The following is a 25,355-nucleotide window of genomic DNA, read 5'->3' as shown; positions in this document are numbered from 1 at the left end:
TGATCTCGTCATGAACATCACTTTATCCCTAAATTTAAATTAACAAAACTCTCTAACATAAATGTTCTATATTTAATCTAATATAAATAATACTTGATTATATTTTAGAAATCAATAAAATACAAGTATCCATTCATCAAATTAAGTTTATATATAAATTTCTGCATATTATTATGATAAATTTTCATTAATATACATGTTCATCTAAATACAACTAAATAATCTAAAAACTAATCTACAATCTCATGTCACTAAATATATCCAAATAACCACTAAACTGTTCATTAGATTTTGAAGATTCACTAAATACTCTTAAATAATCAATTAATATTTCAACTAAATCAATCAATTGCATCAATTTTTTATTGTATAAAATCATTTTATGAAATAAAGCACTTTACTATATTTTAAAACCTAATTCAACATACCTCCTCTATTCCTAGCAATTTTTACTTCAATAAAAGGCCAAATATGATCTATTTTTAAGATTAATATGTTAGATTACAGAATAATAATTAAAAAACCCGTAGAAATCACTAAAATACAAGCATGCATTCATCAAATTAAGTTTATATGTAAATTTGTGCATATTACAGTAATTTTATAGGTATTTTTTTTATTTTCAATCATGTTTCTTAGCTTTTTCATTTTATTATTTATGAAAATTTCTCCATTGTTATTAAATTCTCAAATAATATCGTTGGATTTGATCACTAACAACAAAAACATACATATTCCCCTCTAAAACAACGAATTTGAAAGAAATCCTAAAGGTTGATTAGATCTATACATTTTAGGATATAACTATATTTTTTGTTTAGATAGAAATCCTAAAATACAAGTATGCATTCATCAAATTAAGTTTATATGTAAATTTATACATATTATTGTGATGAATATTCAAATATATAAATGTTGGACTTGATTTTAGGCACAAACTTTGATTTGAAGTTCTTCGTTGCAACAAACCTTACGTTTCAGTTGCAAACTAGTTTCGTTACACTCGTGTTTTGAAGGTATACGAAGAAATAATGTTGAAATTGACTGAATAGATGTGTGAACTCGAGTTTTGATGGTTGAATTTACTGATTATTTCTGTTGATTTTGTTGGAGGAGTTTTGTGCGCGTATTTTGTGTAACATACTTTTAATTTTAATTTTTTACGGGGCAATTATAAGGAGCGTGTGTTTATGGGCAAGGTTGGGGTGTTTTATTTTGCGCTGAGTTAAGTTTCTAGCTTTTAGTTTAAAGCTGTTTCTGTTTTTCAATCCCCTATATATACTTATAATTATAATTTCTTAAAAAGGTGAGTCGAGAATACTTTCGAGCCATAAATCGTATTAGAAGTTAATCATTGACAATTCTATGGTTCACATAATTTTCACTTCAAAGTTCAAAAACATAATCCCTAGCTTATGTTACAACCAAGGAATTAAATCTTTTATTTATTTTAGCGTAGATGTTATACTATTTATGAAATCAACTCGGATAAAAAAAAATGTGTCTAAGGAAATTATTTATTAATTTTTTTATTGTTAGGATATTATATAAATGGGTAGAAAATGAATAGGAATGTAAGGTAAAAAATGATTAGTACAATCTGTTGTAAGAATGAAATATTGTTTATTTATTTGAGAACAAATAATAAACCCTTTTATTTTTCTTAAAAATGGATACTAAAAATAAATTATTGCGTTAATATTTCAGAAAAAAAATGAAATAATTTAAACTTAGTAATTTTTAGAAAAAAAAAATTAAAAAAAAAATCTTCATTAGTAAATTCTTTAAAATTTTACCATGATCTAAATCAATATCTTTGCAAATATTCTTAGATTAATATAAGTTCAAATCAAAATTATTGATGGTAAAAAATAGTTTTTTAACTTTTTGAAAAGTGTTAGAAATTGTTACATGGAAACTTTTAATAACTTTATATTATATTTATACTTTTTAATGAGGCAAACCAATAATTGATATGTGTACTTAAATTGTTTTACCTAACTTTGATATTCATGTTGACTATACAACAAACATACATGGTCAAAAGGACCCACATACAATATGCACATATGTCATTAAACAAGTACAAACACACTCTCTTATTCACCCACCATCCCATTTCCAACATATTTAGTAAAAGTCAAACAGACATCCTTGTGCACAAATAACATTTTCATCTCTCACAAACCAAATTAAAAGTTCATCTTTCATTGGTATAATTTATTTGCATAAAAATTATTTGTACAAGCATCAATGTCGCTCAGGCCTTCTCCTCTCCCTTGCTACTCACCCAAATTCAATTTACAGGTACTTTATTTTATTTTCAATGATGCTTCTTAGATTTTTCATTTTATTATTTATGAAAATTTCTCCATTGTTATTAAATTCTCAAATAATATCTTACGATTTGATCACTAACAACAAAAACATACATATTCCCTATGAAACAACGAATTTGAAAGAAATCCTAAAGTTTAATTAGATCTATACATTTTAGGATAGATCTATAAATTTTGTTTACATTTAAAACTACATATTGAATCATAAAGTCATGAATTATATCTTAAATTGTATAATTTGGTGGAAGCCCAAAATTTACTTTATCACACAAAGAAAGCACTATTAACTCATTATTAATCAATATTTATTTTCAACTATATTGCCTAATATTTGAAAAACAAAATGTCATGTGGAATTACTTTATGAAATTAGTTGACAATTTAGTATTTATTATGATAATGAAATATTAGAATTTTATAGTAGCTAAAAGTTTTGGTGCCTGGAAGTTTAAATTTATGTAACCTTAATAAACAATTCAACTTTTGAACTTATATATCAATTTTCAATGAAGTTTTCAATTTTGTTAGCTTAAAACAATTTTTTGTAATTTTTTTGTGAACAAACAGTTAAATATTTTAATTTGGTAGGTATATTATAGAAAAATATATGTGATTATACAATTTCTAAGAATAAAGGCCAAGTATTCAACACTTAATTTAATTAATTATTTCATATAAATTAGTGAAGACTTCTTATGTTTGGAAATTTTAATTTTCAATTGGTATATGTTTTAATTGTAGTTGCACTAGTAAGCACCACTAGATACCAGAGATTGAATAATGTTTGTACAAATTATTAGCAAGAAAAAATAATCAACAAAAATAATTTCATGATGATAGAGTTTATTGTTTTTTTCTAATGACATCCATATATAATTGTGGATGGCAATATTATTAATTACACTGAAAATAAACTACAATAATATTCTTTAGGAAGAACATATATTCTACAATTATATTATAGCATGGTTCCTAATTTTTTCCTATTAAGTTTTATAAAGAAATAGTTACATTTTGTTATTGAAAAGGAAAGTAAAATTGCTATATAGTTGTTATCTTGTGCAAAGGTTATGACAACAACAAATGCAATACTAAGCAAACTTGTTTAATGTAGAAAGAACTTTTGGTGGGAAAGCATAAAGTAGACTCTTCATCAACAAATCAAGGTACAAAAAGCCTCTACTCTAAAACCATCAAGAGGATAAGAAGGTGCGTCCTCATTTATCATTAATATTACCTAAAAACAAATTTGCAGATTCTTCCAAACAGAGGGAAATCTTGATTAAAGAAGTAGCAAAGTCCACAGTTAGTATTCCTAATATGTCAGATGATGAACCTCTCTCGATATGGATTCAATCTCTAAAGAAAGCTCATGCTACAAGTAAGCTAGTATACATGTTAAAACCACTTTTTCACACCTATTGCCTTCATTTCTGATTCACTTTTTATTTCTGCAGGTGCCTCACATGGGGGAAATGCAGAGGTGAAATGTAATACAAATTGCAGTCAGCATAATTGTATCCCATCCTGTCAATGTATTGATCCGATTTTACCATTTGAAAAGACAAGATCACTGTGGAAGACTATTGAATCGATGGAGGTATTTCGCCAGATGCCACAGACGCCACATTTCAAATCTTTGTCCATGATAAAAGAGATTTCTCGTGAAGGACGGGCAGTAGCTTTAATGGTTTGGTTTTCAGATGTTGTTGAAAAGATACCCACCTTACAACCTGATGGCCCTAGAAACATTATGGAGGATGTTGTGGAAACTCTCGATGAATTAGAGGATAATGGATTTGATGTCTTTGTAATACGTGATCGTTTGATGCAACTTCTATCAAGCAAGGACAAGCGGGATGAGCTTGAGTCCAAGGAGAAGGAACATACACAGCAAATATGTTTGTTGCGAGAAGAGTGTGGATTGCCTCTCTCAACTAGAGCTGAGATTGATTCCAAAATTGCAGATCTTGAATCAATAGTCAGTGGAATTAATGAGAGCATCAGCTATATAGACCTTGAGTTTAAAGCGTTGGCAGCTGCCCCTTGGCCACTGAGATGATATTTAAATGACTTCTAAGGGTGTCTTCTAAGGGTGTCGTCAAATTTCAATGGAATATATATCACAAGACCTAACCTGCCTTTCCATTCATAGGTCAACCTAGTAGTTTATGGCAGTATATCTATCTATCCATAACAAAAACTTACCTGGTATTTTTTCATTTCTAATTTCTCATTGTAGCCAATTATCTTTAATGTATGGAATTTATATGCTACATCTGTTGGACTTACATGTCTTGTTTATTAGTAAGGTTTATGTTTAATTGCTCAATTTTAGTGTGTAAATTTAGTTACCTAGAAATATTTATGCTTGGGCGAAGGAGAGCTGCCTAAATCATATTTTGCTTTTTCATGTTTATATATGTGTGCTGCTAGATCAAGACTAAAAATATAAATAACATATGCAAGTGTAGCACCAACAAGAAGCTTGCAAAAGAAAAATTGCCGACAAAAAATCAAGTGTATTCATATAAAATAGTTACCCGCACATTATAAGAAGTATATATCTATACTTATATATATATATAAATGTATAATTTCTTACAAAGATGAGTACAAAATACAATCCAGCCATAAATTGTATTAGTGTGTTAAGTTAATCATTAACATTTTTATGGTTTATATAATTCTCAAGGTTAACAACAGTATATCTATCTTATGTTAGGACCAAGTAATTATATTTTTTATTTATTTTGGTGAAAATGTGACACAATGGGATAAAAAAACTTTTGTAAGTGAGAAAATTATTTCTTAAACTTATTTTTTATTTTTAATACATACAATATAAATGAATAGAAAATGAATAGGAATGTATTGTAAAAAATTATTAGTACAATTTTTCAAAAGAATCAATTATTGTTTATTAATTTGAGAACATAAAATAAACTCTTTGTTTTTTTAAAAATGGATAATAAAAATTTCTAAAAATAAATTATTGCATATAAATGTCAAAAATAAAATGAAACAATTTGACTTAATATTTTTTTTTAATTTTATTTGTAACACCCGGGAAATTTTAGGTAAGTGAATCAATTTACCATTTTATTGTCAGAAGTCAAATCGATACATCGTTAAATAAAATGAATGTAGCATTTATTAATTAAATCAATAAGGCGAGCATAATAATTTGTTTACTATATTCAAGTTTAATTAATGGTTGAGATTGTTTGAAACTATTAGTTTATTTTTCGTTTTATCGAATTCGATCATCTTATAATTTTATATTTCCTATAGAAAGGTTAATTATTGTGAGTGGGGTCTAAAATATTTTTATAAGTATTATATTGTAATTTAATGACTTCTCATAATGTTTTTGAGAATCAATACTATAAATAATTTATTCATGAAATTTTATAAGAACCATGTGTGTTAGTATTTACTTTTAAATTATTTTGTAATAATAGGGTAAAAACCCGAATTATTGTTTTTATTATTATTATTATAGTTATTGGTCAATAAATAATTTTTTATTTAAAATATTTATGGGATCTCGTGGAAATTTCTTGAATTGTTAATGTTATTTGGAGTATTAATGGCATTATCATAACAAGAATATTTTCATATTTTTGAGAATTTAGTGTGAGAATATTTTTCTAATGATTAGAGGATATTGATTATCCCTAAGCATAGTGTTTAATAGTTAAGTAATATATGTCATTCCAAAATAAATTTTAGTAGAATTCTCTAGAAAATTCTACATCTCACTAATCTATTATCATTATAAATAACCCTTTGTTTGCTAAGTTCGGTATGATCACCCCTAATCCTTACTTATACACACCAAATAATATTTAACAAAAGAAATTGGAATTGGTTTAAGAATAGTAAGGAAATTTTCACAAGTTCTGGGTGGAAGAAGATTGGTATTCAACTAGAGAAAGGGCTAATGAAATACTCATCATCTAAATTAGTCAAAAAATACTTTAATTAAGGTATAAAACATTCTTATTTCTTTTATTTATGGTAATTATTGATGTAATTGTAGAATCATTACTATATAGTAATGTGTATTGAATATTGTTGGTAAGTTTTTTTTTTAGAATAAGTGATTAGATGATAATTTTTTTTCAATCTGATCAACTCCTAAAAAACAATTCAGCATGGTATACAAGTGGTATTTATAGTTGGTATTGGGATTTTGCCCCAAATTTTATGGATTAGGGTTAGTTTGAATTTTGGGCACTTTTGATGAATGATTTGATTAAATTAGTCTACGGTTTTGTTGCTTGTGTTAAGGGATTCATTTGTGGGGTTGATGGGTGAAATGGTGATCAGAGTCAGTCAGGAGGAACCACCCCGACAGTGGTGGTGATGGCGGCGGGGCTTCGCCAGAATAACAGGGAGGAGAAGGTAGGGTGGTGTTTGTTGTAGATGACCAAAAAGAGAGTTGAGGAAGGGGTTGAGAGGCTTGACTCGTGTTTGTGTCGAGTGCGTGTGTGTTTCGTGTTCGGAGGTGAAGCCACCACCGACGATGGTGGTGGCGGTGTTGTACTTTTGTGCGACACAGAGAGAGACGAAGGAGGGAAAGAGAGGAAGAGAAGAGAGAGAGATCGTCGGAGATTTTTGGTTGGCCGGAAACAAAATCAGGTTTGAATTTGATAAAATAAACTATGTAGGAGTATAAATTATGACATGGGGAGTTAGAATCAGACATGCCCAATTTATCAAGCCCAGACCCATAAATTCTAGGCCCACTAACAAATTTTAACACATAATATTTATATTAAAATATTATATTAAGTCACTATATATTTAATTAAATTAATAGTAAAATCCCTCGCCCAGGTCACCTCGCGTACGCGAGACACCGAGACATTCGTGCATCGACCCAACCAGACCCGACCCGAGTCGTGTCGTGGCGAGGCGTGGCGGCGGCGTCGTTTTTGTGTGTGTATGCGCGAGGCCCACACTACACCCATGCATACCCACATGCCTTAGTAGTTGTGCACTACACTTGCATGTTATACAATATAAAGCCACCAACACTCTTTTACCATATCAATGTGGTACTCAAGTTTTATAACTTCATTAACCACAAACCCATTTCAAGCTAGCCATTACAACTCCATTTATTTATGGATTCCACTAAGAAAATGTCTTATATCCAAATAATAAAGTTTAAGTCCTCTTAGAAAGGAACAAACTTCCAATTATTAGTCATTGTTAAAAAAAACCCTGAAAAAATTCATGGCCAAGTCAAAGGCTATGGTCAGATCTACGGCTTTGAGACGTTATGGTCGTGATTCTATCATGTTCGTCGAATGCTTCGAGGAATAACCCATTCAGAGTTCTAAAAACTCTTGCTATAATAGCAGTTTCAGTACCTTTTGAGGTTTAAAGGGGATAGACATCTGGAAAACACTAGGAGCCTCCTCATTTGCCTTCTCTCTCTCTAAAAAATATACGTACATATATAGGTTTTCCGTGCGACTGAGGTCGGATCGCCGTTGAACATCGTGTTGCTGTGAGATCGGTGTTCTGTTGCTGTTTTATCCTGGGAGGGTTATGGCAGGCTCTAGACACAGTAAGTGAGGGCAATAAACTCTTCAAGAACAGTCTCTTCCTCTTGAGGGACTGGTGACTCAGCTGTATTGAAAGCTTCATTACGATAAGCTTTCTTCCTCATCTTATTTTATTTAACAGTTTCTGATTATTTTTTGTTTTCAACCTTCGTGGCTTGTTTTCGTTATTGTGATTTGCCTTGTTCTTATTATTCATTATATAACTGCCTCGTTGTGTTAATTTAGTCGTTGTACTATGTTTTTTCCAACATAAATATCTTTTTTGAGATACATTATTTCCAGTTTGTTAAGATAGCAGGTTACATTATAAATTCGATATAATAAATTTAAACTGATTAAATATTTCACAATTTTATTCTTTTTTATATTATAAAATTGTGACTACACAAATTTGTTTGTCATGCTCGCCAACCTAGATAACCCATTTTTCTTGTTACAGTTGAAATTCTAATGTCGCCTAAACACGTAATTAAATGGCTTACCTACGTCCATACCTCTTTATCAAGCTCTTCACTTAATTGATATACGATGCTATACCATGCTATCTGCATTTTTACGACAGCTTAGAATTAGAAATTGGGTTTTAAATGATCTCTAGCTTTGAGTCATAGAAAAAGTTTGAGAGCAAGGAATTAAATCAAAATTTGAGCAATTTGTAAATAATTTATTTTATCTTTGTGATTTAATTTAATAAAGTTAACATTATCATTCAAATAAACAATTTATTAATTAATAAAATTTTTATTTTCACATTTCAATAACTTATAAATTTATACATAATGCAGACATTACTCAAAATATTGACTTAAATTTTATAATCTTTTATCTAATAATTTAAATAATGAACCAGGATCTTTGTATTAATCAAATTACGTGAACTAATTTAGAAACCGAGTCTAAGTAGGTATTGTATACCTTTAAAACCTTAGTTATTGTCTACCTCAATTCAAAAGAGTTGAATAAACAAAAAATTAGAAGCTAATAACTAATTATATATGTTAAAATACAGATTATTTGCAATTAAAAAAGTATATACATTTTTTAATTTAATCAATTTACATTTCCGTTTTATTTGTTGTAATTCATATTTTTGTAAGTTTGAATTACATTTTTGTGACTAATATATCTGTGATATTAGTTTTTTAATTAATATGCTTCAAAAATTATAAAAGAGTAGATTTAAGGTTATTCTTCATTCTTTTAGTCCATCATCATATCTAAACCTAGATATATAACCTAATATTAGCCACTCTAATTTTCAGATGAGCACTATTTTGGTTACTTATATTTGACTCTCATTTTTATATATTCCAAAGTTTTCAAGTAGGTGCAGCAGAACTTCATTCAAAAATAATTTCATATGTCCCATTTTCCAATATTTTAAAATTCTAGTGTGTCTCCTGTAGGCTACCAAACAAATTATATATGTGCAACCTAGGCTTGCACAAAAGCTCCTTGCCTATCAATGGTTGCAGCTAAGCTGGAACAAAAGTATCTCGTGGAGTTATTCTTGGTTAATTATGTTTTTTTGCCTCCAGCAAGCACTATATAGTTCATACATCATTGAACAAAATCATCGTTCCAGCTCATCTGCCATCCTCCACCTCAATATTAACTCAAAACCTGGGGAAGAAAAGTGTTTTAGATATTATTGGCTCAATAAAATAGCAAGCTACGCCAACCTTAGCACACGGGTGAAGATAATAACAATTGTTGACTTACTTTGAGAGAGGGTAGTCAAACCACCTCGCGAGAAGAATTGCATGGTCCTCAATTCCGCATTAGTATCATGTTCCATAGATTGATCATTTTACAAGGTCACAATAACACATTCATCGTTATTTAAAGCTACTACAAATATAATATCGTTCACCTCTTTGAAGCTCTCTTTGGATAGAGATTCCTCAACAAGCAGTCTCCGACCCTTCTCCTTGCACAACAAGAAAATTGGCCATTTCCTACCAGCCGTTTAGTTGGAAATGGCCCAAATCTGGTAGGAAAAGGGGTCAATTCCTACCAACGAGTTTGGTGGGAATTGCTTTTTGGTAGGAATTGGTGCTTGTATCTCAAATGGCCCCCACTTGACAAGTGGCTGCCACATGGTCGGCTACATTATTTGCCACGTCCCATAATTGGGGGACCCAGTTGATGAGTTGGCTTCTACACCCAGCCACGTGTCCTGCCACGTGGCAATTTACACAGTAAGGTCATTTTTCCTACCAGAATTGGTAGGTTTTGATTGAGTATTTCCTATTAGAATTGGTAGTTTTTGATTAAGAAATGGTAGGTTTTATGCCAGAAGTCATGAAAATGGACATTTTCTACCAATAATTTCCTACTACCGTTTAGCTTGAATGCAGTAGGAAATAGCTTGAATGCGGTATGAAATATTTGACCTTTTTAAAAATATATATTCTATTAATATAAATGTAGAAAAAATTAAACATAAATAATATCTACATTATCAACATACAACAATAATCAAAATTGAAAAATTCACCATAAAGCACAATCTGCGAACACGTCATTATCATAATATAAAAAGTTAAAATTACATCTTCATAATAATTGTTCAATATTAGAAATAATAATTGCAACAATTAATAGATGTTTAAAAGGTTCAGACTAATCATCTTCAAGTTCTCATCATCATTGAATCTTGTGTCTTCATTCTTTGTAATGTCTTCAATTTCGCCATTGTTTTTCCATTTTTTTGGCCTCAAATGGATAAATTTTACATAAAAAAATAAATAAATGTTAGTAGTCATTAACACACATGAACAATTAATACATGTAGTAAAAAAATTAAGAAGTAATTACATAAAAACTATAAATCAATCAAGATTATAAAATATTTTATGAAGATTCAAATACATACATATATAAGAGATGGTTAATATGAAAGAAATAAAGATATTTATCAAAAGATAAGAAGAAGATGAAGAAATTATTGGTAGAGTAGATGAAAATGAAAGTGAAAAGAGAAAGATAATAGTTTATAGGTTCAAGTCACCTATTTCCTGCCAATATTGGTAGGTTATGGCTTTGGGCGCATTTAAATTTTTTATTTCGTTTTGGCTCTATATTTGAAATTTTCATTTTTGGTTTTGGCTCCATGTTTGAAATTCTTGTCAAATTATGGTTCATGTCTTACCAATATTGGTAGGTTTTGAATTGGGAGAAATTTTTGAATTTCTGATTTTGCCTCCATGTTTGAATTTTTTTATTTGGCCCCATGTTAAAAATTTTCGTGAAAATAAGGTTTATTTCCTACCAATATTGGTGGGTTTTGAGTTTGGCAAAATATTTGAATTTTTTGTTTTGGCTCCATGTTTGAAATTTCGGGAAAATAAGGTTTATTTCCTTCCAATATCGATTCGGAGAGATGTTCACGACCGATCCGCGTTTTGATCGAATCAGGCCGAGCTTTAAAATGTTTTTGACGAGTAGAGTCGAGCGAAACTTTTTTATCTAATAAAAAATTATGTTACATCTTGAACTCGTTAACTAACGAGCCAAGTCGAGTGGATCCAAATACGAGTTTTCTCCATCAATATGAGCCAGGTCGAGCCGAGTCAAGCTGAAGTAAGAAAAATTGGTCAAATTACTGGTTGACTGTTAAAATAGCAAACTAAATATATTTTTTTCTAAAAGTTTTATCATATCACTTATATCTATATATATATATTGACATCCGTACGGTTGGATCATTTATAAATATTTTAAAAAAAAATCGAAACATCAATATTGGACTAATCGCTAGAAAGAAGAATTGGTCAAACCATTTGTTAATTGTTAAAATAACAAAAAAAATATTTTTATCTAAATTTTTGTCATATCACCAAAATATATAAATCTTGATATTCGTACGGTTGGATCATTCATAAATATTTTACAAAAATCAAAACATCAATATGAAATTAAAAACTAGTTAAAAGTACTATTCAAATAACTGGTTGATTGTTAAAATAACAAACAAAATAAATTTATTTTTTTCTAAACTTTTTGTCATGTCACTAAAACATATAGATCGTGACATATGTACGGTTGGATCATTTACAAATATTTTTAGAAAAATTGAAACATCAATATGAGAATAAACGCTAGTATGAAGAACTGGTCAAAGTACCGGTTGGTTGTTATAATAGCAACTTGAATACATTTATTTTTTTCTAATATTTTTATTACATCATTAAAATATATAGATCCTGACATAATACGGTTGAATCATTCATAAATAATTTAAAAAAATTAAAACATAAATATATAATTAAACACTAGTTAGAAGTACTATTCGAACAATTGGTAGAATCTTAATATAATAATTTTTTTTCATGTCAATAAAACATATAGATCTTAACATCTGTATGGTTGTATCATTTTTAAATATTTTTCAGAAAGTTGAAACATCAATATGGTACTAAACGTTATTTAGAAGAATTGGTCAAACTATTGGTTGATTGTTAAAATAACAAAACGAATACATTTCTTTTTTTTTTCTTAAAAAATTATCATATTACTAAGATATATAGATCTTGAAATTCTTATGGTTGGATCATTCATAAATACAGTTATAAAAATCGAAACATGAATATAGGACTAAACACTAGTTAAAAGTACTATCTCAACCATTGATTGATTGTTAAAATAACAAACAAAATAAATTTATTTTTTCTAATTTTTTTCATATCACTAAAATATATGGATCTTATCATCCGTATGGTTGGATCATTCATAATTATTTTTTTTTAAAATGAAACATCAATAAGGGACTAAACACTAGTAACAAATGTTGATCAAACTACTAGTTGATTGTTAAAATAGCAAATCAAATACATTTATTTTTTTCTAATACTTTTATTATATCACTAAAATATATAGATCTTGATATTTGTACTGTTGAATCATCCATAAATATTTGTTTTTAAAAAAATTGAAACTTTAATACGGGACTAAACACTAGTAAGAAGATCTGGTCAAACTACTGGTTGACTATCAAATTAGCAAATCGAATACATTTATTTTTTTCTAATAAGTTTTTCATCTCAATAAAATATATAGATCTTATAATCCGTACGGTTGGATCATTCATAAATATTTTTAAAAAACCGAAGCATTTTTATAGGACTAAACAGCGGTTAGAAGTATTATTCAAAATTAAATATTTCTTTTTCTAAAAAATTTGCCATGTCATTTAAACACATAGATCTTAACATCTGTACGGTTGAATCACTTTTAAATATTTTTAAAAAATCGAAACATCATTATGGTACTAAACCGCTAGTAAGAAAACTGGTCAAACTACTAGTTGACAGCTAAAATAGCAAACCGAATACATATATTTTTTCTAATAAATTTATCAAATCACTAGAATATATAGATTTTCACATCTGTACGGTTGGATCACTCATAAATACTTTTCTTTTCCAAATTTTTTTCCGAGTTTCCTTTCGCTATAAAATAACTTTCCACTTTTGAAATTATATTTTATCGAAATGTTTCGATATTTATTAAATTTTTTTGAAATTAGTTATAATTTATCTAAATATAAGGGAAACACGAGAATGTAAATATAATCAACTATTTTTTTGAATTTTTAATTGCTAAAATGAAACATCTGTATATCTTTAGAGTTTGTTCAACAAAAATGTGACAAACAATCAACAAAAACATGAAAATGCACAATTTTCTTTGTTTTTGATCATTGCCAACCAATACTCATTGGAATTGAACATTTTATTTTTTAGATTTATTATAAGATTTTATGAGCTTAATTTTAAAAAATCCAATATTTTACATACATATTGAAAATTAATATATCTAATTATATGTACGGTTATATTACTGGAAAAAAATTAAAATGTATAACAACTAAAAATCCATAAATTTTAAGTATAAAACATAACTTAAACTTCTCTCCTTCATTTTCTAAACGATTTTATTGTTTATAAATCTTTTCTTTTCCTAGTTTCCTTTCGCTATAAAATGACTTTCCACTTTTGAATTTATATTTTATCGAAACATTTCGATATTTATTATTTTTTTAAAAAATAATTATAATTTGTATATAAGAGAAACACAAGAATTTCACTACTAAAATGATTACATCTTTATGTCTTTATAGTTTGTTCAACAAAAATAAGACAAACAATCAATAAAAAACACGAAAATGCATAGTTTTCTTTGTTTTAGTCATTGCCTACCAATACTGGTAGGATTTGAATAGTTTATTTTATAGATTTATTATAAACACATATGAGCTTAATTTTAAAAAATCCAATATTTTACAAAAATATCGAAAATCAATATGTCTAATCATCTGTATAGTTGGATTATTGAAAAAAATTAAAATATATAACCCCAAAACAATCCATAAATTTTGAGTATAAAACCTAACTCAAACTTCAAACATTTTCGCTCCTTCGTTTTCTAAACGATTTCATTGTTTATAAATATTTTTATTTCCAAATTTTCTTCCTAGCTTCCTTTCGCTATAAAATGACTTTTCACTTTTGAAATCATATTTTATCGGAACGTTTCAATATTTATTATTTTTTTCGTAATACTTATAATTTATCTAAATGTAAGAGAAACACGAGAATGTTAGTATAATCAACTATTTTCTTAAATTTCATTACTAAAATGAATAAATCTTTAGCTCTTTAGAGTTTGTTCAACAAAAATGTGACAAAGGATCAACAAAAAATACGAAAATATAAATTTTTCTTTGTTTCTGGTCATTGCCTACCAATACTGGTAGGAATTGAACGTTTTGTTTTAACAAAGTTCACTTTAACTACAATAATAACAATAAAAAACTTCTTCTTTTTCTTCTTGCTCTTCCTTATCTTTATTTTCTTCTTCTTTATTTATCTTTTATCTTATCTTCAATACATTACCACCGCAAAATACAAAAGAAAAATGTGGTGGGTCGATTTTTAAATCTGGACATTTTTCCCACCAAATTCGGTAGGAAACACCTTTCAGCTGGAGAACCTCTTTTCCAACCAATATCGGTAGGAAAAAACCCTGAATTATTAAAAAGCTTCCAACGTCAAAAAATAATATCTATTTTGGATAATACGTGGACTGATGATATGGAGGGTGGGGTCATATCTATATTAAGTTTTCATCATTTCCTACCAATATCGGTTGATTTTAAGTTCTTACCAAATTAGGTAGGAAATGTCTCTAAAATGATTAATTTTAAAATAAAGTTTAATTGATTTAAAAAAGGTGAGAGCTGATGACATGATGGTGAGGTCATTTTGGTATCATTTTTTGATCAAAATATACCAATATTGGTAGGAATATCTATCAATATTGGTAGGTTTTGGTGCTTGCGTGTTCAAGATCTGGGTCCACCGGGAGCAATTCCTACCAGATTTCGACCTGGTAGGAAATAATGGAGCAATTCCTACCAGAATTCCTTAGTAGGAAAATCTTGGTAGGAAACGGTCTTTTTTCTTGTAGTGTTGGATGCTTACTCATAGCCCCCTACCTTTTAAACACCATGTGAATGCCTCATTTTTACAGTTATTGAAATTTAAAAATTAAATGAACTATATCAACTCATATCAATGTTGTTACTTTCCCTGGAACATATCGGGAGCCTCATTAGAACTCTTATCCTGCATAGATTTTTGAGCATTCAAATGAGGTGCTTCATGATATAATTTTTTTAATTAACAATGATATTTTTACATTAAGCAATTAAGTAAAATAATAATAATCTTTTCTCACAAAATAAGTAAATAAATACAAGAACAAAATAACTTGATAACAGTTTAAGAGAAAGACACCAGATATGTAACAATATAAACTAAAGATGTAAGATTGTAAAGTAAAGAAGCAACCTCAACTTAAACAACTTAAATTTTAATCAAGAATTAATGATTTTAATATAGTTCTTGATATTCTCTATCATTTGAGTTCCTACATTTTATTTTAGGCGATTCTGCTGGAATATAAGCTCCTTCTGGACACACTAAACTTCACTTTGTTGCTAAAAGTAATTAAAATGCCTAAAGTACCTAGTCTGCATGAACTGATCTGATCATTATCACTCTAGAGCCATGTTACACAATAGCAAATAATGGCACGATGCATTTTGGTGCTAAAATGGACAATGTCTGCAAAGACCGGATAACTAAGTAGCAAGTGAAATGCTTCACCACAAGAAAACTATTAAAGCCTTAAAATGAGTATGCTTTAAATTGAGAAGAACAACAAAAAAGGCTTAACGAAACATAATTCTGGAACACAAACATATATAAGTGAACACATTATAAGTTCAGATGTTGCGACAATATATACCCGATGTATGACAACAGACAAAGATACGCCTTCCAGAGTCCGAGATAAAACTATTGTAGGGTATATTATAGTTCTGAAAGCAGATGCAAGCGTCTGAGTCTGTAGCGGGCATATCCTTTTCAGGGTACAAATACCCTTAAACACAAGACCCCTGAAAGAATAGCCCAGCAATTCAGAAATTTTAACCCCAATACATAAATTCATAACCTTCCAAGTTGATGACTTTTCAATAGCAAACAACACATCCGGGTAATAAGCCTGTCATATTAAAGATCGTGAATTCAGCATTAACTACAAAAATTCACCAATCTATGACATTTCACATACGAGACACTTGGTTATAGACTTCTAGTTAGAAAAACTGGGTGACATGAAAAGTGAAGGTGACTAATGCTAGGAAATTCACCCGGGCTAGGATTAATGTGAAAAATATTTATAGGTAATTTTCATTGTTAGACCGCAAGGAGTGCATATGCATACAACTCGTTTTCACTATGATTTTATTTTAAAATGGCACATTACATCTTGCTAGGAACATGAAATATCAAGAAATTGAACATTATAATTTTATTTGTCAAAATGAACAACATTTAAATATACAATCATAATCACAATATAATGGCTTAGCAACTCTGCAACCAACCTATCTGAAAATATTATGGTTCTACAAGTTAACAATTTTTAATTTATAAATTCTTGAAAAAAAATTCATCAACCTTGAGATCTGGTCCCTTTATCCAGAAATTCCAAGTACCTCGTTATCTCTGAGGTCCCCAATAGGTAGCAAAGAATACATATTTCTCGTTTGCTGGAGTAAATATTTCCGAAACCTGGACAAACCATTGATGGCATCTTCTTCCAAAAGCAGGAATATGGATCCTCTTATAATCCCATACGCTGTAAATAAAGCATGTAATTTTAATAAGAGATTTTGGTTTCCCATTTGGCCAACATTCACTCACATTTTAATTTAAGTTTAAGAATGTTTAGCATGCAAAATCAAGCATCCTAAGCTGAAATGAATTGAGTGTAAGAGTGTGACACTAAATTTCATGAAACCACATTAAAAAGTACCATCACAGGAGTAGCTGATCTTTCGCCAGCTGCAACACTCATTTCTAATTTCATGACTGTAAAATTCGTAATTTTATTTTTAATTTATTTATTAGAAATTAGATATTAATTTGTCTAGATAAATATTTTAAAATTAGAATATTCTGAAAACATTTTGTGCAAGGTAGTTGATTTGTGAAAAGATTTGTTATTTGTGGAAATAAGTGTAAGAATAATTTAGAAAATCGAAATTTTTTTAGTTTAGGTAATTGTGTGTATCAAATATTTTATTTATGGAATTTACTTGGAGAGGTTGTAAATCTTTAGGAGGAAATATTATTATTTCCTAGTTGAGATATAGGGTTTTGTATCGTTATAAATACAAATTCGTAGGACTTTCTCAGCAAAAATCAGCTGTCTTGTAAAATTCGTAGAAAATTCATCGTAAGTCAGAATTCAGTGATTCTGGACTTTTCAGAAAGGTCTTTTCGTTATCTTCAGCTTTCGTGTTTCGTGTTTTTCAAGAAAATATCGTTTAGAGGGTCAAAAAGAGTAAATTCAGATCTGGTCAGACTTTGAGGTAAGTACTTTTGACTTACTTTTAATTTTCGAAAAAGATATTTCAGTTCTGTTTTTAATTTCGTATAAGATATAAGAATTTTGATTTTGAAATTATAAGATATAAGTATTTGTGAATTTTAGAACCCAGTCTCTACGTTTTCGAACCCGTTCGTAATTTACGCTATAGTTCCGGAACTAGCCTTAGATACCCTTAGTAGGCGCACAAGTGTGCAACTTTAGATACCTATTAAGGGCGCGTAATTATTGAACTTTAGATGCCGACCACTGGCAAAGTGTGGTATAAAGAATAAGAATAAGAATTAGATGCCGGCTACTGGCAAAGTGTGGCCGTAGATCAAGACTGTGGTATTTATTAGAATTATCGTTTTGTTCTATTTTATTTTGTTCTGATCTGTTATAAAATCTGCTCTGTTCTGTTTTAAATTCTGAATTTTAAAATATAAAACTTGGGTTGGATCTACTTAACAAATTGTTTTACAAAATTATTATTGTTTGAGAAAAATCATTTTATTAAAACACCCATTGTTTTTCTGTTTAAGAGATAGTCAATTTGTACTTGCTGAGCTGTGTAGCTCACCCCTTTTAACATTTCAGGTTCGGAATTTGGAGCATATTAAAATTAAGGAATGAGAACTATGAGGAGATCTGTGCTGCTTCGTTTTGTGCTATTTGAATTAGAATAAATATTTTGTTTTTAGAGAATAAATTTAATTATCTGTTAGACAATTATTATCGGATTTGTGGAGCTGCGTCTCTATTTTTATGATTTTGATTATTGAGTTTGACCGTTGCTTTGAATTTCGTGATCTATTAGAATTATCGAGTAATAATATATTTTATTTTTAGTTTTCGATTTAGAACTAATAGTCCGGAAGTGCGGGCCGTTATCACCGGATTGTAGTGACAGTTTTCAGAAAATTTAGGACCGTTATCACCGGGTTGTAGTGGTCTTGGCATGAGTTATTGATTTTGGAATTATTGTTGTCTATGTGCTATGTGTATTGTGTGTATCGAATAAGAATAAGAATAAGAAAGTGTATCAAAATTGTTTGTTTCGTATATCGTATCGTATAGATTATCGTATTTTGTTATATGTGTTCATGTTACTTGGCCTACTAGTTGAATCGATTGTTTTCTTGCTGGGCTGTATAGCTCATTACTTACAATTTCAGGTTTCGTATAAGATTCGAGTTAGAAATCATTGGAGTTCGAGGACTTAGGATTGGAGTATATTAAATTTTGGGTTTCTGTTAGCTGCGCTTTTGTAATAGACACCTTTGTAATAGATTTTCGTATTAGTAAATTGTATTTTATATTAGTTTTGATTTAGATTTAATGGTCCGGAAGTGCGGGCCGTTACAGTTGGTATCAAGAGCAGGCTGTCCTTCGGAGTGTATTAGGTATGGGACTAGTACATTCCCTAGGATGCGATCCTTTAGACTATCGTATAGGTCTTAGAAAATTATTTTGGATTTAGGGCATTTATTTGTGTGATTATTTGATATGTTTGACTTTTGTGTTTTTTTGATTATTGACTATAAGTTTAGAATTTGTTTTGTGTGTTCTAGTAAAGATGGATGAAGAAAATCAGAACAACAATGAAAATCAGGGCAATAATGATGAAGGAGGAAACGTCTTTGACCAGCTGGCTGAAACTCTAGCTGTACTTGTGAATCAGCAACCGAAGCCCAACATCGTCTCTCAATTCAAGCGTTTGAACCCGCCAACTTTTGATGGAGCTACAGACCCGGCTATCGTTGAGATGTGGATCCAAGAGATGGAAAAAGCTTTCGGACTTCTGGGGAGCAATGAGGAACAGAAGGTGACCTTAGCTGTGTACCAATTGCAAGGAAGCGCTTACGACTGGTGGCTTATGGAAAAGAGAAAGAATGAGACGACAAATCTTGAAGAAAATCATGAACCGTACACTTGGGCAAAGTTCAAGAAGGCTTTAGAGGACAAGTACTTTCCGAGAACAGTTCGTCTGCAGAAAGAGAGGGACTTCATTCGACTTCAACAAGGTGGAAGAACCGTCATTGAATACGAAGCAGAATTTGCAAAGCTTGCGAAGTACGCGTCGACCCTAGTAGCAGATGAGAGCAGTCGAGCACGAAGATTAGAGGAGGGACTTCGAAGTGACATCAGGAATTCAGTGGCGTCGTTTGAACTTCAGACGTACGAGGCTGTCCTCAACAAGGCGTTAGTGATCGAAGGGGCTTGGCAGAATCTGAAAAGGCGTCTGGCAGTTGGAATAAGAGGCGGTTCACTCAAACTAGTGGGCAATATTTTCAAGGGGGACCACTCAAGAAGCCACACGTGTACGATAACATCGGGGGTCAAGGTGATCGAGAGACGTGTACCAGGTGCGGCAAGAATCATCCGGACAAAGTCTGTCGTTGGAATACAGGTGCTTGTTTTCATTGCGGAGAAGTAGGACATAAGATTTCGAATTGTCCGCACAATCCACCACCGCCACCAAGGAAGGAAGCAGATAACAAGATGGGCAAAGGACGTGTGTTTCAGCTGACAGGAAATGACAACTATCGCAATTAAGGTATGATTTCTTTTCTTTAGTGACTTATTTAATTTATTTATGTTATGTGAATTTGGGGACCAAATTCTTTTAAGGAGGGAAGAATGTAAAATTCGTAATTTTATTTTTAATTTATTTATTAGAAATTAGATATTAATTTGTCTAGATAAATATTTTAAAATTAGAATATTCTGAAAACATTTTGTGCAAGGTAGTTGATTTGTGAAAAGATTTGTTATTTGTGGAAATAAGTGTAAGAATAATTTAGAAAATCGAAATTTTTTTAGTTTAGGTAATTGTGTGTATCAAATATTTTATTTATGGAATTTACTTGGAGAGGTTGTAAATCTTTAGGAGGAAATATTATTATTTCCTAGTTGAGATATAGGGTTTTGTATCGTTATAAATACACCATATTCGTATTCCTTGTTTTTATCATTAAAATTCGTAGGACTTTCTCAGCAAAAATCAGCTGTCTTGTAAAATTCGTAGAAAATTCATCGTAAGTCAGAATTCAGTGATTCTGGACTTTTCAGAAAGGTCTTTTCGTTATCTTCAGCTTTCGTGTTTCGTGTTTTTCAAGAAAATATCGTTTAGAGGGTCAAAAAGAGTAAATTCAGATCTTGTCAGACTTTGAGGTAAGTACTTTTGACTTACTTTTAATTTTCGAAAAAGATATTTCAGTTCTGTTTTTAATTTCGTATAAGATATAAGAATTTTGATTTTGAAATTATAAGATATAAGTATTTGTGAATTTTAGAACCCAGTCTCTACGTTTTCGAACCCGTTCGTAATTTACGCTATAGTTCCGGAACTAGCCTTAGATACCCTTAGTAGGCGCACAAGTGTGCAACTTTAGATACCTATTAAGGGCGCGTAATTATTGAACTTTAGATGCCGACCACTGGCAAAGTGTGGTATAAAGAATAAGAATAAGAATTAGATGCCGGCTACTGGCAAAGTGTGGCCGTAGATCAAGACTGTGGTATTTATTAGAATTATCGTTTTGTTCTATTTTATTTTGTTCTGATCTGTTATAAAATCTGCTCTGTTCTGTTTTAAATTCTGAATTTTAAAATATAAAACTTGGGTTGGATCTACTTAACAAATTGTTTTACAAAATTATTATTGTTTGAGAAAAATCATTTTATTAAAACACCCATTGTTTTTCTGTTTAAGAGATAGTCAATTTGTACTTGCTGAGCTGTGTAGCTCACCCCTTTTAACATTTCAGGTTCGGAATTTGGAGCATATTAAAATTAAGGAATGAGAACTATGAGGAGATCTGTGCTGCTTCGTTTTGTGCTATTTGAATTAGAATAAATATTTTGTTTTTAGAGAATAAATTTAATTATCTGTTAGACAATTATTATCGGATTTGTGGAGCTGCGTCTCTATTTTTATGATTTTGATTATTGAGTTTGACCGCTGCTTTGAATTTCGTGATCTATTAGAATTATCGAGTAATAATATATTTTATTTTTAGTTTTCGATTTAGAACTAATAGTCCGGAAGTGCGGGCCGTTATCACCGGATTGTAGTGACAGTTTTCAGAAAATTTAGGACCGTTATCACCGGGTTGTAGTGGTCTTGGCATGAGTTATTGATTTTGGAATTATTGTTGTCTATGTGCTATGTGTATTGTGTGTATCGAATAAGAATAAGAATAAGAAAGTGTATCAAAATTGTTTGTTTCGTATATCGTATCGTATAGATTATCGTATTTTGTTATATGTGTTCATGTTACTTGGCCTACTAGTTGAATCGATTGTTTTCTTGCTGGGCTGTATAGCTCATTACTTACAATTTCAGGTTTCGTATAAGATTCGAGTTAGAAATCATTGGAGTTCGAGGACTTAGGATTGGAGTATATTAAATTTTGGGTTTCTGTTAGCTGCGCTTTTGTAATAGACACCTTTGTAATAGATTTTCGTATTAGTAAATTGTATTTTATATTAGTTTTGATTTAGATTTAATGGTCCGGAAGTGCGGGCCGTTACAATGACCCCACTAAAATGACTTATTACACCGTAATAGAGTAATGTTTGCCCACGATTTTAAAGGAATAGTTGCCGATCCAGTGTTGTCAATAGTGATAGAATGTCCGATAGTGCAATAACTATAATCGCTTGAACTTACTTCATCCAAAGTATGCCAAGTTCCATACTTGAACACTTCAAAAAAAATAAAACGTATTAGAGCTCATGATTCGAGTTGAGTATACAAGAAAATTAAAAAAAAAACCAAGGTTGTCGCCAACATTAACAATTTCAATATTAAACACACAAGTTTATCAACACGCTCCTCCTTTAATACAAATATACTATAATTGAAAGAATATATATAGATATCCTCTAGTGAATTGCACAACAAATGCTGCTACTCTGCATAATTTTTCTCTTGTCGTAATGGTTTGTCATCTCGAGTATTGAACACTATTAACTCCTCATAAACCATAAATTGGATTGCCCAACTACCTAACCTGCTATTTAGCCTTGGATCCCTGTAAGTGCCATATCATTGTCATGCAATCAAAATTGCATATGAAACGTAATTAAATCGTTCACATATATTTGTCATGTAATGCTATTAGAGCAAGTACATAAGAAAAAACCTAAACATTAACATACTAAATTAAGCACAACTAAGAATGCATTCTTACTTTTTTGTAACAAAGAGAGAAGTAAACACAAAAATTTATCACCGAAAATTTTATGGGCATTAACCTTTTTGTTAACATAAAGTCGAGGATGATGATCACAGTCAAGTGGAGCATCATACTCTTTAATGACAGCAGGTCCAAGTTGGAAATAATTGGCCGCCGATTTCTTGTTCTGATCTTCTATGTTAACAAACCTAATTTTCATACGTTTGGTTAAGTAAGAAGCCGAAGTTAACACAAATTTTTTCCCAAGCGAACACCTTTTTTTAAATCAACTTTTTGTCCTCCAAAACACTCTTGCTTCTTCACACTGCAATTCAGAATCAATTTCTTGTTTTCACATTATCTACATGAAAAGCACAAAAAATCATCCTTAAAAAAGATTAAAATAATAAAATCACTGAAATATTAAAAAAAAATGGAAACAAAATTTTATATGATGTCATGAATTAAAAGGTTAAAAGAATACCAAGTCATGAATTAAATAAAATTGCAATCGATTAAATAGAGAAATTACTGATTGTACAAATTATTGAATTACCAAGTCATGAATTAAAAGGTTAAAAGAATACCAAGTCATGAATTAAATAAAATTGCAATCGATTAAGTAGGGAAATTACTGATTGTACAAATTATTGAATTACCGGAAGAGAACAGACAAATAAGAGAGACTTTTAGAGGCGAAGAAGAGGTCTTTGTTCTTGTTGTTAATGTCACTAATGATGAGAATAAAATATCTCTCAGGCACCAAAAATACACCTATTACTACTGGCAAATGGAAAATGGCAATTGAGTGATGATTATGACATTTTATATGATGGCAGCTGAGCCGTCAGGTGTTGTAACTGGCAAAGGCATTTCCTTTGCCAGGTCGAGGAAGCAAGAAAGGTGTATCAGATTAATTGAAACATACAGAAAATGAAGAAATTAGGACGTGAGAATAGGAGTCCCGGGCAGTGCCACGTCAGACACATGTGATTCTCCTTTATAGAGATATACAGATTCCCCAAGATATAATAAAATTTAACTTAGTTTTAGCAAAAGATAAGTGATTAAAACGAGTACTTGAGAAATAAATGATTTAGTGATCGCCAATATTTATTTAATATTAAAGGGTCATCAAATTATTTATTTTTTGATATTTGTACTAAAATATTGTATGGATGATTATCTTTAGAAGTAATTGACGTTGGAAATAAATAATCCGGGAAGGTGAATATTCAGTGCTACTGCGCTATCATCGGAAACAGTGCAAGTTTTTTCTGCTCCCTTCCTTATTTTGATGCTTGTATTTATGTTTTACGAATTTATTTGAGCCTTACTTTTGAATATTGTCGTTCGACAAGAAATTCAAGATATGTTGCTAAATCCTTCACTTGTAACGAAACATTCTCTTGTATTTATTTACATGACTATTCCTATCATCCAGAACAATTAATTTATTATCTACCAGACGAATATAATATTCTATGTTCATCTTAATTATCCCAAAGTCTTACATCGATTCAACATTTAGATCGATATTTTGATTCTTATCAATTTCAAATTATTTTTTTATTAATTCATTAAACCCTTCCAAATTAATGAATGATAAATCAGTTAAATTATTCTTTCTTGCTATTCTGACCGAAACTCGTTCGAATCTGTTTATATCTCAGAACTATTTGAAATATTCATTTGACATCTCATTATACGAGTTAATCCCTATGCTTGGAAAAATATCGATATATTGTTCATATCGATGTCATATTATTAGTCTTATTAAATAAAGACTAGTTCATTGTTCCAACCAGAATATGGATATTATTTCAAAATTCATATGATATGATGTGAAGTGAGAATTGAATAGGGATGTGTTCATCTATACTGGTCATTGTGGGATTTGAACCAGGGAATTTTTCTGACAGTAATATATGTGGATATGTTATTCGGGTCGAGTATAGCCAAGGCACTACTAGAAATATGGGATCAGACATCGGTTCTGAACCGATGTTAAAAAAAATCTGAACCGATGTCTTCGAGTGTGATGTTAAATGTCATCAGCCTTTGACATCGGTTAACAACCGATGTCTATTACAGTGCTATACATCGGTTTTAAGATTAAATTTGATGTCTTTGTAACAAATTTCACCTTATATTACACTATTTTTAGGTGAATATGAGCATATTATGAGGTATTTATTCATTAAAACATGAAACATACAAGCTTTAAAAGCCATTTATTAAAATTCTTTCGAACAAACCGATGTGAAATGCTAGATTAGACATCGGTTAGATTAGTTGGCCGA

General features: G+C 30.1%; 1 protein-coding gene across 1 annotated transcript; it reads left to right on the top strand.

Annotated features, from left to right (window-relative positions):
- Positions 1-3,500: 3,500 nt before the first annotated feature.
- LOC141698656 (DUF724 domain-containing protein 7-like) lies at positions 3,501-4,619 on the top strand. The gene is made up of 2 exons (XM_074503428.1): positions 3,501-3,720; positions 3,797-4,619. The coding sequence occupies exons 1-2, from the start codon at positions 3,660-3,662 to the stop codon at positions 4,399-4,401; spliced, it is 666 nt and encodes a 221-aa protein (XP_074359529.1). The 5' UTR covers positions 3,501-3,659; the 3' UTR covers positions 4,402-4,619.
- The last annotated feature ends 20,736 nt before the right edge of the window (positions 4,620-25,355 follow it).

This window comes from Apium graveolens, chromosome 11 (assembly GCF_009905375.1).
Source record: "Apium graveolens cultivar Ventura chromosome 11, ASM990537v1, whole genome shotgun sequence".
NCBI classification, from domain to species: domain Eukaryota; kingdom Viridiplantae; phylum Streptophyta; class Magnoliopsida; order Apiales; family Apiaceae; genus Apium; species Apium graveolens.
The sequence above is the reverse complement of the archived record's forward strand: the minus strand, read 5'-3'. Positions and strand labels throughout refer to the sequence as shown.